The sequence below is a fragment of the Durio zibethinus genome, chromosome 1, assembly GCF_047325235.1.
Source record: "Durio zibethinus cultivar Kanyao isolate XHJ-2024 chromosome 1, ASM4732523v1, whole genome shotgun sequence".
Taxonomy (NCBI): Eukaryota; Viridiplantae; Streptophyta; class Magnoliopsida; order Malvales; family Malvaceae; genus Durio; species Durio zibethinus.
In genome coordinates this window covers 33,993,420-34,007,842 of record NC_143162.1, presented here as the reverse complement: position 1 = coordinate 34,007,842, position 14,423 = coordinate 33,993,420, and the positions used below count along the sequence as shown (strand labels likewise).

Here is a 14,423-nt window from a genome sequence, read left to right as displayed (position 1 = left end):
TGCCTCGCAGGAGCAACTGAAGATATTCATGTTGATATAATTCTAGATCTCAAGTAACCTTCAAAAGTAAAGAGTCCTAATTGGATCTCCTCGGTACTAATGGGTAATATTTGATTCCCTATCTTCATAGTTCATCCCCCCTCAATAAGTGGTCTGCTTTCTTCTGCATCAATGGAATCCTCAAAATAATTCGGAATATTATCACTTTCTCTACCCTCTCAGCAAGTGTGCTAAAAAGACATGTACATAAACATGGTCATTTCATTTTCAATGCCATCAAATTGATCTTTCCTAGAAAATGCATCTCTCTCTCTCTCTCTCTCTCTCATATATATATATATACTCAAAATCGTGGCAAAATAAAAGATACATGAAATAGCTTCAAATCATGATGTTTACAAAGTTAAGCTCGACACATGCAATCGGGAGCAGGATATGTATATATGGATTGCTTCTCCTTCCTTAACCTCATTTGCCCTTGTCTATTTCTATGCCCATTGATAACTGCAAGCTGAAACTCAGACCACCCCATGCTCTTGTTCAGGAATAAGGGGCCCAAGAGTAACATGTTTGGTCTTATGGTCTTCAAGTTCAAGTAAGCTCGATGTCCAAGCTGAAAACAGATAATATGAACTCTCATTTACGAAATTTCTTCGATATGATATATTGAATTTCTACCCAATGAAACTTTGATACTCCAAAAAAAAAAAAAAAATCTGAAATTTCGCAAGGGAACTTGAAAGGTGATTCTTACCAGAGCATTGTGCATGTTTCCGGGAGAAGCAGAGATGAAGATATGACTTTGCAGACTCACGTAATAATCAACTGCAGCCAACAGAGAAGCCTTGCCTTCAACCTCGGCTAGCTCCTCCACTGAAGCAAGGCTCTTCTTATCTTCCATTAGCGGAAACAGTTTACGCAATGTTGAAATTCTTGCCTCTCCTCCATAAACCTTATAAAAGGAAAAATGCTCTCTGAGTCCCACTGAGACCAAAAACTTTCAAACTAACCTAGTGAATATGAAAAAGATCAAATGCACTCCCACTTTGCAAGCTTAGGTGATAATAATAAATTCCTCTATCAAGCAAGGATGAAAACAGACTTTGTGTGAAGCAAGATAGAGCCGAGTACTGTTGTTGAAGCCCAAAGCTGCTAGCAGCAATCCAATCTCCTCTGGAGTCAATGGACACCGCCCCTGATTTCTCAACTCATTGTCAGTAAATTGAGAGTTTAAGACCCTTCCCTGCCATAAAACTTGGCGGTATTTAGCTAGGGCCAGTTTCTCAGCTTTGCCTCCACCAAAATCACAAGCTGAATGAGCAGCCATATCCTGCACAAGGTCTGATTAGAAAAGTAATTATAGTAGAACCATTATGCATATATATTTTCTGGTAGGAATACAATACAACCAATAGATAAAGAACCAAAAGGATCAATACTCATCAAAGAGATGGTATAGTATACAACAGACACATACAGAAACCACCATTAGGGCGCTCAAAATATACAGGTACGTATGCTTTTGATATTAGATGTGCACCACCGAACCAATCCCTCCAGAAATTATTTAACAAGAGCTCATCTTTTTAAATTATAAAGGACTGAACATCATCTTCTACTTTTAGCACAAGAGACTCCAGGAACACTACAAATTAGAACATCAATTGGTTTACTCAATGATTTAAACGAGTTGGGGATCATACTTTGTCAAAGCGAAGATGTAATACAACAAACTTTCCAGCTCCTTCTTTCTCATTATCATCTATTCTCCCTTGCATGACACCAGTCCCTGATGCTTGAAGCTTCCCAGAAGGATAACGGAGCCGGTGAACAAGGGTCTCTCCTATTGATCTGATCCAAGGAACAAAAACTAAAGCTTGGAAGTTTACTTTACAACGTAAATGTTGAATTTTCATAGGCAACTTGTCAAAAGCTAGACGATGGGAGAATGGTGAAATAGCAGCAATCCCATAACTGCATCCATGAAGATATATCAATTATCATAACGATCTCATTTAAAGTAGTTGAATTGCACACACAAGTTCACAGATTTCTAGGACTATATGTTCACTAAGTGGATATTTCACAGAAGGGCTGAAAATGGTATTAATTATCAAGAAAGTGGCATTTGTTGCTTACACCTTTACCTTTGCAAGACAGGCAACACATTTTCCAGATACCAGTTTGCTGAAGCATGAATAGGTGCAGTTTTAATTCTAGTAGCTCTTATACCTGTAGCATAATATTCCCGTGTGCTCCAAGAGTATTCTCTAGGCAGCTCTTTAACTATAGAAACTTCATCACGCAGGATATTAATAAAGTGATCCACATCAAATATATCTGTGAGTGAACTGCAAAAGCAAACCCGAATTCTCAAATGTCCCCTCAAAATAAAAAATAGAAACCAGGACAGGTTGTATATCTTACTCATGAAATACCTTGAATCTTGCCAAACGGGGTTCACTTCAAGGTGTGGTATTATCAGTGTTGCATTCAATATTTTAGCAACAGCAACTGCATCACATATCTTGGTAACAAAAAATAAATAAAAGACTAAAACAATTAATGCTTCAAAATCAAAGTACAAAAACATACATTATCGACTCATGAACTCACCCCCATTCTTTGCTGGTTCAATCCTCCATCAAGAAATACCTGAATATACCCCTGAGATTTCTCTGGCAATGCTTCAAGAAGTGCAAACAAGCTTATTAGGAAAAACAATTCCATTTTAGAGGTCCACTTAAACTTGATGACTAAATCCAAGATTCTCATCACATTATCATTAATACCAATATTCTTTACATCAATTTTCAAACACTTACAAGGGATATTGGTAGAGTCGATGCAAGGTTGCCATCCTTGATTTGGCAAGGGAGACCAGAGATCGGACCGTTGTTTAATCGGCTGAAAATGAAAAAATTCAAAAACAGAGTATTGAAAATATAAGCCTTTTCACCAACAAATAAACAATTTCATTAAACAAAAATCAATAAAAAAAGAATACTAACAGTTTTCCGATGTAAAGCGACCTCAAGTAAAGGCAAGTGCCTTGGTTTCGGAGCATTCCATTCCTGGAAAGGCAATAAGCAAATATAAAAACAATTACTAAAAATTATTATCCAAAAATGCAACCTAAAAATAAATCTCCAGTAACAAAATCAAACGTGAAATAAATTATATATACGAAAAAGAAAATTGTCAGCGGAAAGTGGATAATTACGGAGAATAAAGAGGGAGAAGCGCGTCCAAGAGGGGCGAAGAGATTTGGGAGAAAAATTGGCAAGAGAACAACGAAAAGCGCTGCAAATGCGCTTCTATGAGATTGATGAATCTGGTGATTGTAATTGAACGATTGCTTCATTCTTTTTTTTTTTTGTACAATTCTAAAACCCTAACCCTAATCCGATGAAAATCAGAATATTTTGGAGGCTTTTCCAGTGAAATCAGAAATGGCGGCGATTCAGAGCAAAGAGAGTGCTGAGACCAAGAGCGCTTTAACGGAGAAGCTGGTAGTTCATTTTGTAGTATTAGTATAAGAGGTCCGGTGATCTAATACGAGCGGTTCTATTAAGGATCCATTTTCCATCGAGAAAGTAGTACAATCTGATGGTTCGTAGATGAATATGTAAACGCTAATTTTGACTTTTTTTTCCCTTAATAATTGGACGAAAAAAGGTCGAGAGGCAGAGTGAGAAAAGGATTAGCACTTTGGCCAAGCACAAAAAAAAAAAAAAAAAAGGGATTAGTGCCTTTTTTTTTTAGATTAAAGGTAATTAAATTGTTGAAGTTTTAAATAATTGAAAAAAAAAATGGAGAGTGAGAAGAGGTTAATACTAATTTTTTTAGGCTTAAAGCTAATTAAATAGATTAAATTGTTGTACGCACAAACAGTTGAAAACTCGTTTCTTTTTATATTAAGACGGTGACTCGAAAATAAAAAAAATTACATATGCTAAAATTTAAACTTAAAATTACTAGATATCAATTTTTTAAAAATAATTACTTAATCCAACTGCACTGAATCCTGAATTCTGTTTCCTTTCACTTCCCTAATTTTTAGCTTCCAGTAAAATGTGGAGTCCGCAGCTGCCAGATGCAGTGGAGACAGATCATTTGCTAAGTTTCTAAATTAAGATTATGCTTTGCTAGGCAGGAAATTTTTGTTGAATTCTTTTATAAGCTATAAACGCAAGAAATCTATCCAAAAACAATTCTCCTACTTGCCCATCCTCGTAGCCATACTCAACGGACAGCCGCGAACACTATTCACAGCATGGCACACAAAAATACCTACTGAGATTTGGATTCCTAAAATATGGCGTGGAAGACAATCAATCCTGTCCTACTTACGAAAACAAATGTCACCTTCCACAGGCTTCCTATGAGTTCACTTTCTACTCAAGGGGAGGCGTAAGCCGTATCCTTTTTGCAGCTGGTTGCCCGGCTAATTCTGCTGACAGATTATCACCAGTTATTTGCACATCATCACCTGCGGCCTTGTTTTCAACCACTTCAATATCCTGATCCAATTGGTTCACCGCTGTAACTGGATTTTGATGCAACATTAAAGTTGAGTTATCTTCACAGGGAAGGTCATCACTAATCATTTGCACATCTTCACCTACGGCATCACTTCTAGCCTCCTTGTTTTCAACCACTTCAGAATCCTGATCCAACTGGTTCAACACCATACCGGGATTTTTATGTGACATTACAGTTGAATTATCTTTGGACGAAAGGTCATCACCAATCAGTTGAATATCATCACCTCTAGCCACCTTATTTTGAACCATTTCAGTGTTCTTTTCAACCAGTTCAGAATCACGATCCATCTGGTTCAACACCACACTGGGATTTTGATGTGATAATATAGTTGAATTATCTTGGGACAGAAGGTCACCAATCATTTGCACATCACCTCTGGCCTTCATGTTCTCAACCATTTCAGCATTCTTAGAAACCAGTTCAGGATCATGATCCAACTCGTTCACAGCTGCACCAGGATTTTGATGTAACAATACAGGCAAATTATCTTCGGAGGGAAGGTCTGCATCCTCAGTGCTATCGCGAATGTTGTCAGTGTCCTCAGAAGCTCCAGAAATGTCAGTGAAAGAAGTCTCCAGCACCTCAATGGAGGCAGGCATGAAACCTTTCTTTAGGCACTCAACATTTTCCACTAACTGAGCTTGTTCCTGATCTTTGTCCTGTTTTTCAATTGGATCTACACTATCCTCAATGGGGTTATTTTCAATGATCCCAACATCATCGTCATCATCATCATCAGAGGCACAAGATGTTTCAAGCAATGAGTCAACTTCATGTAGGCACTCAACATTTTCCACTAACTGAGCTTGTTCCTGACCTTTGTCCTGTTTTTCAATTGGATCTACGCTATCCTCAATAGGGTTATTTTCAGTGATCCCAACATCATCATCATCATCAGAGGCACAAGATGTTTCAAGCAATGGGTCAACTTCATGCTCTCCTTCCATGGAACTTCCAGGATTCCATGAACTGCCCATGACAAAACCTCTTGATGAATATGGAACTTCACAGGCTTGAGGTGTGATTCCAGTGAAATGCGGAAAATCAGTTTCTCCAGAAGCTAAAAGAACAAATTGTTGACCAGTTTGCACATCTTCTTGCTGTAAATAACACAGTTTATTCTTATTTTGATTTAGAAATAAAAAATTCAGTGACCTATAGTTAGTTAATTCCTAAGAAAACTTAGAACAATTAATATGATATTGCAGGAAAAGTCCCTCTGTTCTCCAATTTCTCACTGTAATAGAAGTAATTCCCCAATTTTTCAGGTGTGTATGCATGTCTAATATAGGGCCAGAAGGTAGTAATTAAGTAGTTGGCAATGCACCAAACCTAATTAGGTAGAACAAAAGATTATCAAAAGAATGATGAAATACAATACCTCTCTTGGTGATACAGCCCCATTCAGATTGTAATATGATGGCTGCTGGTCAAAAGATTGAAATTGTCCAAGCAAAGATCCTGTTGTAACTCCTGGCTCAAAGAACTCCCTAAGAACCAAGCCAGAATCATTAACACCCTCCATATTTCTCATAGAAGATGATGCTAACAGAGTCATTTCAATCCCTTGGCCCTCTTGGGAATCTAAATTCCCATGACAAGCTACTTCTGGGCTAAAACTCTCTGAAATAAACTCCACACCATTTTCATTTTCAATCTTTTCTAGAGATTTAGACAAATGATGTTCATAACTGCAGTCTGATGAACTGATTTCCTGTGAATGAATTTCTATGAGTTCAAAAATTAACTTCTGGATGAGAGTGCGCTTTAGAGATGCCTCAGCAGGTGGAAACCAACCTAAATTAAGCTGTAAAAAAAACAAAGGAAAAACACTTATAAAATTATGGCTGATTATTCAGAACATACAACAAATAAAAGATTGGTCACAAATAGTCACCAGGTTATTCTCAGCTTATCCTAAAGAAACTTTTAACTTGGTGCCTGGTCCTAAGAACAAAGTCCAGAACATTTCCATATTAAAGCATTTACATTTTAAAACCTTAGATCACTTCAATAGCAACCTGGACAAATATGGAATAGAAAATAAAAATGTACAAATTTATTATAAAATAAATATATATTAAAAATAAAACAAGATGATGCTTGGATGAGCCTTCATATGGTATTAGACAATTACAAACTTAAGCATCACTTGCACTATAAACCACAATAACCACGCACACCACTTACAAAGTTAGAAAACTTGGTTATTTTGAATGGATTGAAGTTAAGAGGAGCTTCAGCTAAAAAGTGCTCCAGATAGTGGAGTAAGAAAAGGCCGCAATCAAATGAATTCTCCTGCTGTGGCAGCTGACAATAAATGAACAAAATGTCATATAAATGTATTATATACATATTGCAGTTTGAGAGGTGACTGCTAAGCAATCATAAAGTGTAAACTAACAACAGAATTACGAAGATGTAATGCACAACAAATTTAGTTTCTTTATTTTCCATTGTTCCACTTTTTTTTTCAACTTTGCAGTCCCCCAACTGAATAAACAATGGTCAGTTCTCTAAGTTGCATGCAAGCACACAGAAAAATGTCAAAAAAAAATCTGCATAAATGCCCAGAGGTACAACTGACAAACAATCACATATGAAAAAGAAAGGCAAAAGATGTAAAGCATAACAACATGGCATACTCATACATAAGTACACACGTATATTTTCACTACTTCCCTAGTGATCCCTAGTGAAAAACAATTTTGTTCTTCGTAGGCAGGCATATTTAGAGTAAAAATCATTATACTGCATATAAATACTCTACATTCATCATGACATTGAGAAAGTGGAGGCAGGCACAACCAAAATATCATCTCTCTGAATGCTATACAAACACAGTGCAATCAAAAGATAGTGGCAACTACAAGAGCTCCCAAAAAACAAGATTATTAGATAAATTCAATGCATATAGTCAAATAGGACAAGAAACCATAATATTTAAACCAGTTCTCAGTGCTTCTTGAACCCCCAGGGTGGGTACAAGAAGTTGTTGAGGAAATTCTTATTCCAAGACCATACTCTGAAATAGCTAACTATTAAACTGAGACTAGCAGTACCTCAAGTGAGACAAACCGCAGATTCAAGAATTTTAAAGAAAGATCTTCAGATGTCTCCTTGTGCCTCTCTTTCCACTCTTCCCGTAGGTAACTATCATTTTCAGGGACAAAAGTCATGTCAATAACTAACAAGATTTAGCATTCATAAATGCATACCGGCTAATTAAGGAAAAAAACGAAGTTACAATTATCACAAAACTGAACAAGCTTGAAATTAAAGATGCAGACAAAAAGATTCATCGTGATGGATGGGAAGAAATTCTTCAATAGAACCATATAGGATCAAATTGGAGAAAAGAAAAGAAAAGATCAGTTCTTAAAAGCACTACACAAGAGCAGTAATCACAAATAAGGCTTGGGCCCCTTTTGTTTACAGGCTAGCTTTTGCTGCAATTTAAAGCATGTTAATCATTTATGAATCCACTTTTTTTCCTTTTTGGATACTTTATAAAGTCAAATTTTGGGTATACTAAGGTTGAAACTTTTACTTAAACACTAAATAACTTAGCAATAAAGTGATTCAGGAATTCATGCAACTTCAATTAGAGGCTTTTCAAGCTATAAGATTATCAGGAAGGGAGGAAAAGAACTCTGGACTCCTAATCTAAAGCCAATTCCACTAACTCAGACCAGAAGAGGTAATTCTAATGGCAACAAAGTTAATCAGAATTTTGATTACACAATTAACACATTGAGTGAAATACTGCTTTGCATTCTAAGCAGACCAGGAAATAAAAAAAAAAATCAAGCACCTAAATCTCAATAGATCTAGGCACTGTTGGCTGAGGGTTTTTTTCTTTTTCTTCTTTTTATTTTCTAGGGTGGGGAGATGCAAGCAAGAGAGAATAAAGAAAAGGGATTATCTATGAATATCCTAAAAAGCAAGTCTGTTGTTCACACTCAAGTATAGAATAACAACAAATGCAATGCTTTGCTAGGAGGAACTTCATGTTTCATATAGATATACATATGCATGCGCAAAAGTATATATGCATACATAAGAAAACTGGAAACGGGTTCAGACAACATGCAGAAAGGGTATGTTACCTAGAATCTTTCTACAGAAACATGCAGAAATTTTATCAACCTCCAATTCATGTTTAACACTGCAAATGAAAGTTAAATAATTTCACCAAGAATGAATGATTAATGGCTCATAATGTTACAGCTGGAAATATAATTTCCCTAACAGCAAATTCAAGGGAATGAATAAATACTATATACTGGCCTAGACATCCAAAATCTAGTAAAATGTATGAGATTGATTCAGTGAGAGTGAAAATTTAGTTACTTCATCACTACTGCTACATATTTGATTAAAGGCACCCTAATCCATTTCATTTACAATCCCAACTTTATAAGTTATATGTTCTGTGGCAAACTCACACGGACCACAACGCATAACACTAAGGTTCCAACATAATCCTAGAGAAATTTATGCAACTAATTTGCCTAAATTCTGATTAACTAGTAGCAAATATTGTTCAAAATGAACATCTTAACCATAGCAAAGATATGACACGACTGTTTAAGAGATGAAAAACAAAAGTTCTTATATGAAACCTAGAAAAAATTCAGTACTTCCCACTTAGAAACCCAACCATGCTCAGCAAAAGAATCGAAAAGTAACAGGAAACTTGCATATGTATGTATTTATGAAGTCAAATATATGAACCATAAAAGCTTTAGGATACCTTTGGACAAGATTCTTGAGACCTGCATGATTTCCTCTGATAGAATCCATATGCAATATGCAAGGTATTTTGGATGACTTGTCCAAGTCTTCTTCTGAAATATGATAAATATGCATGAAAAAAGGGTAGATTTTCCAAAAGACAATGTACAGTCAAACAAGAATATACCTTTAAATTCAGCCACTTCACCAAGATGACATATGACTATCAAACTCCAATGAAGACTGTGAGTAATATACATATACACTTTATATTAGCTCACAAGTTATTATCTGTAATCTCTTAAAAGAAATTGATGATTCTGTTGGACAAATTCTTACTTGAAATTTACAGGAATAAAGATGTAATCTTTTCCAAACATATCCAATTTCCTTGTCCATTTACGAACACGGAGGAAAGCAGCCCTGCCATCTGAAATACTGGATGGATCTTTGTCAAGATCAGCAAGTTTCCGAAAGAAAAAACTGTTAAAAAAATGGAATCTCTGCCTTTCTTCGGGTTGAATCTGATTCTTCAGGTACCTAGCAAACAAAATTGGTGTAAAGCTCCTCTACTAGCACTAGATAGGTATGCTTAACCCTTGATTTTATGTTCCAAACTTGTGTCTGCAGCATTCCTTTAAAAATAAAAACATATGTAATGGTAAAAGAATTGTATTCATCTTACTTGATGTAGAAGTCAATGATTGTATCATTGATGAATGTCTCTGGTTGTAACAGATCGACATCTCTCTTGCTAATGGAAACTGCATCAAAATCACCTTTTGGGTATATAACCTCATCAAAAGGCTCATCAAAACTGCAAACCCAGGTGTTGTAAGCATACATTAAATATAAACATTAGCAGGAGTAGATCATATCCAACAGGAACATGAAACAAGGGAAGACATGGGAAATATTAAAGAAGACCAGACTTTAAACTTTTTTTTTTGGTGTGTGCGTGTGTGTGGTGGGGGAGGGGGGGGGGGGGGAGAATTGCCCTCACTTACTTGGGAAAATAAGACTTTTGAACAAATGAATCATCTCCATCCATTCCTGTCAGCGGGCTGCAAGCAAATGCAGCATAAAAAAGAATAGGAATATTTTAGCCCTGCTCTACATTTAACATCATAATATCATGACATTCATGTAAGTCCCTTTTAAAGGCAACAAAATTAGCAACATAGTCAGACAATTAGAGTTGACTAATGATTTTGAAAAGAAACATCTATTTAGAAGCTTACTCAAGCACAATATTCCATATGGCCAAGTATTTAACATTTAATGAGGTGATTGCTTCCTGTTTCTCAGACCATCTGGAGTCAATTACTGCAAATTTTAACTCCTCAACAACTGGGAAAAAAAAAAAAAAAAGTTAGCAGAGAGCTAGCTTCCATATGATGGTGAAAGCATATATTGAACAGAAGCCAAGACTTCAAACAAGGAAAAACAATTGAACTAGGTTCGAATCAAATTCTCAAATTCTTTCTTCACCCATATAGACATTAAAAAAAAAAAAAAAAGATATAAGAAGGTAAGAATCAAATTTTACAAGAAACAAACCAAACAAACATGACAAGTGTCTTCAGTATGTTCAATAAGCAATGATTAGTTATGTTCATGTTTTCTAGGTGAAAATAACAAACTTATGAATCACAAACAACTTCTTGTCCGGTACAAGACATCATAGATATAACAGATTATGAGAAATTAGTGATAGCAGCATCATTTCCATATCACACTTTATGGAAATTTTCCAAGTTCCTTCATTCCTATCTTTTGATGAAAACAAAAGATATACATCCTTAGCTCACATAGGCACAGGCAATATTGCTGTGCAAGGCCACTGACCTGAAGTGCCACATGCATTCTCTAAATTCTCAGCCTCTACCACAACCTTTGATAGGACTTTCAGATTGACTGTCATAAGCCCAACCTAAGATGCAATCCATACAGAGCTGTATACTGTTAAAACCAAGAAACTGTACAAAAGCACTAACATCAAGCATTGCTATTCAGTACTCACCCTTTGAAACAACTGACAATCAATATTAATGATATCATCAACTCCCCTTTCAATACTAAAGGTCCCTAGGTGTTCACTCACAGTTGAGCTCTCGATTTTGATGCCACTAGGTGAAAAAATGACTGACGCCCCTGTATAATAATTATCTTGATATAGAACATAATCTGAATATATAACAACTGTCCTGTCTATGTTATCCTGCAAATTTCACAAAAAGGACAATTAAAACAAATCCAAAAGCCATCAGAAGATATATAGCAGGTACTTATTCATATGGATCTTATTGGCAAATAATTTTCCCTAAAACTGTTTTTACAGTCAACCAAAGATAACCTTAAAATTAAATGTCGAGAGGGCATATATCAGAAAATCAATGCCCAGAGAGTTAGTAATAGTATCAGCAAATTGACAAATGAATACTAGGTATATGAGTGAACCCCTTATAGATGAAAAACACTCTACAGCATCATCAAGCTCATTATCAATAACTAATATATTTAAAAGAAAAAGGAAATTACCATAGGGATATCGCCAAAGCAATGATCTGACACATTGCCATTCAAAGAAACTGAAATACGTAGATAACTATATTTAGAAGATAAAAACCCACTACACACAATAGGGGAAAATGAACAAAAAATTTCAAATCTGAAAGAATACCATCATCCTCTCCTACATCTGAAGCAGGACTTGATGGAGATCTTTCACTCATGCTTTCATTAGCATCCGAAGCCAGATCAACTGGATCATTCTGCAAATGTTCAAACTATCTAAATGCAAGCCACAATATAAATATCTCAATTCAAAATGTAGCTTAGGAAAAACTTGAAAAGTACACTTAATGGAGAATTAAAAAGGGCACAGTTTAATTGTCCTTTCCCAGGTGAAGGTGCTTCAGCACATGAATCTCTCAACTCAGATTCAGGAAAGGTACTTCTAGGCTCATGGCTATCTTTTTCCAAGTCTGCCTGTTTCTCAGAATGCATAGACTTGGAAACCGGAGAAGCATCCATCTCATTATTTCCTTCCTTTAAGATAAATTCCTTTTCACCAGTACCCAGCGGGGTAGATGGAGTAGCACCATCACAATTACAATCACCATCAATTGCATAAACATCTACGCAAGGAATGTTGTCCATTTCCTTTCTCTGAGCAGCAAGGCCATGGGCAACTTAAAGCAAATGTAAAAGAATTACTATTAGAAAAGCAGAGTAATAAGTAAATATGGATCATCCTCCCATCTTATTTGACAATTATCCTATAATACAAATTTGTGGATAAACCTTGCATATGACGTTACTTTAATCATCCCAAATTCAACAACCATTGTCAGACAAAGAGAATACTAGTCATACTTTCTAACCCCATTCCCACATGCACACATACAAAAAGAAGAAGAAAAACAAGAACAGAATCCATAGCGAATTGAAACTAGAACATCAAGCTACTACTACTACAGTAAGGAAACAGTGAACACAAGCCCAACGATACAGGCCAAATTAGGATGACAGAGAAGGAGCTGATAAGGAGCTCAAGACCCTTCACAATTGGGAAACAGAGAAGAAGAATGGAGAAGAAGATGGGAAGAGGGAGAGAGATAGAGATAGAGAATAGAGAAGATAGTAAAAGAGAGAATCTTGAAATAGTATTGTATTCCCGAATGATCCCTTACAGTCAGTAGCTACAGCTAAATATCAATCCTGTTACAATCACACCATAACTAATTCCAGTATTACTAACTAATCAGGATATTAACGTTACTAACAGACTTAAACTTCCATTTGAAGTAAACATAGTTATTGGACAGGACTTGACCACTTTTATATACTGATGCTACTACTGGACCTTACTAAACCACAGAGCCCACTTCACTGCATAATTCTGATCTATAACACCCAAACAATCCAAACAGGATTATATGTTTTCATGCTAGTGAAAAGGAAAAAACAAAAAAAAAGGCATCCACTTGTTAGACACAACTAAATCTTATCAAGCACGTTTGATCAAACAATCTATAAAGCTTGTAATTCACAATATTTCCACGACTTAGACCACAATTCCTCAATGAGGGATTACAACTAAACAATAAATCTACTAATAGCCAGCAACTTCCTCTGATATGAATTCAAAGCTCTAACATTCACTAAATTATGGAATTCAAAATCAAAATAATGATTGCAAAATGTTTCCTATAACATCATTGCTTAACCACCAGCAAACAACTGAGACCTCAATTTTAATTGGCACATATCAAATTCATACAATTACTCACTAAGATTCAATCAGGTCATTTTCATTACCCTAAATTTACTAAAAAGGCAAGTGTTTTGGGGATTTAAATTATACAGAAAATTCGATCGTTTCTAGCGGCTTTTTTCAGCACCTAAACAAATTTGTTATGAAAAAATTAAAAAATAATTAAATAAATAAAAAGGAAACATTTCTTTGTTTTAGAAACGTACCGCATTCGAGAAACTGGTATTTCAAAGCCGTGGGGTCATCGAAATTAGGGTTTTTCAATTTGCTCAAGTATTTATCAGCTGCCAATTCCGAAATCTCGTCTTCCTCCTTAAACTCGAATACCTCGAGACCGTTCTTCGTTCGGCGCAAGAGACGACTTAAGGTTAGACTGGACGAGCAAATTGGCAACTTGGTGAGTCGGAAATAGAAACTCAGCGAGTAAACATAGAGGAGAAATTACCCGCGATCTTCCGAAAAGGACAGAAAAAGCACTGCCCCTAATTTCTCTGAGCACGTGAGCCAATTAGATGGAAACAAAACAGCTTGAGTGAGCAAAAATATTGGAAACGTGTTGACTTTGAAATTGTTAATGACGCGAATGTTTGGAGAATGGACAACACGATTCAATCAGCTGGTACAAAAAGTTAAAGTGCGCGTAGGATTTGGTTATAGGAATTTAATCGGACAAGAAAAGGGATTTATCGAAAGTTGAACCCTCCTAATTTGGCCAATTTTCTAGATTGCCCCAAACTTTTTTTAAACTAGGGAATTGAAATATGGTCCAACTTTATGGCAAGAATTTTTTTTTATTTTTTGTACATGTGATCTCGAATCATTCTTAGGAAGTACTAGTTTTCTCCATTGATAAGTTTCA

The 14,423-nt window shown here is 35.8% G+C and overlaps 2 protein-coding genes across 5 annotated transcripts; both read right to left on the bottom strand.

Annotated features, from left to right (window-relative positions):
* Positions 1 to 186: 186 nt before the first annotated feature.
* LOC111312454 (O-fucosyltransferase 31-like) lies at positions 187 to 3,637 on the bottom strand. The gene is made up of 10 exons (XM_022912717.2): positions 3,224 to 3,637; positions 3,012 to 3,074; positions 2,826 to 2,907; positions 2,617 to 2,687; positions 2,439 to 2,527; positions 2,148 to 2,351; positions 1,704 to 1,974; positions 1,103 to 1,330; positions 755 to 952; positions 187 to 613 (listed from the first exon to the last, which is right to left on the bottom strand). The coding sequence occupies exons 1-10, from the start codon at positions 3,362 to 3,364 to the stop codon at positions 404 to 406; spliced, it is 1,557 nt and encodes a 518-aa protein (XP_022768452.2). The 5' UTR covers positions 3,365 to 3,637; the 3' UTR covers positions 187 to 403.
* A 257-nt stretch (positions 3,638 to 3,894) lies between these two features.
* LOC111312452 (putative ubiquitin-like-specific protease 2B) lies at positions 3,895 to 14,048 on the bottom strand. 4 transcript variants are annotated; one of them, XM_089766175.1, is made up of 17 exons: positions 14,010 to 14,048; positions 13,771 to 13,937; positions 12,145 to 12,479; positions 11,969 to 12,059; positions 11,827 to 11,876; positions 11,309 to 11,506; positions 11,134 to 11,218; positions 10,527 to 10,635; positions 10,293 to 10,349; positions 9,971 to 10,102; positions 9,625 to 9,825; positions 9,473 to 9,528; positions 9,305 to 9,398; positions 7,611 to 7,701; positions 6,739 to 6,858; positions 5,930 to 6,355; positions 3,895 to 5,648 (listed from the first exon to the last, which is right to left on the bottom strand). In XM_089766175.1, the coding sequence occupies exons 3-17, from the start codon at positions 12,445 to 12,447 to the stop codon at positions 4,398 to 4,400; spliced, it is 3,264 nt and encodes a 1,087-aa protein (XP_089622301.1). In that variant the 5' UTR covers positions 12,448 to 12,479; positions 13,771 to 13,937; positions 14,010 to 14,048; the 3' UTR covers positions 3,895 to 4,397. The 4 variants fall into 4 exon arrangements, with proteins under 4 accessions (XP_089622301.1, XP_089622306.1, XP_089622303.1 ...); XM_089766180.1 differs by having other exon boundaries at positions 11,134 to 11,240; positions 13,771 to 14,048; XM_089766177.1 differs by lacking the exons at positions 11,827 to 11,876; positions 13,771 to 13,937; positions 14,010 to 14,048 and having other exon boundaries at positions 12,145 to 12,268.
* Between the last annotated feature and the right edge of the window lie 375 nt (positions 14,049 to 14,423).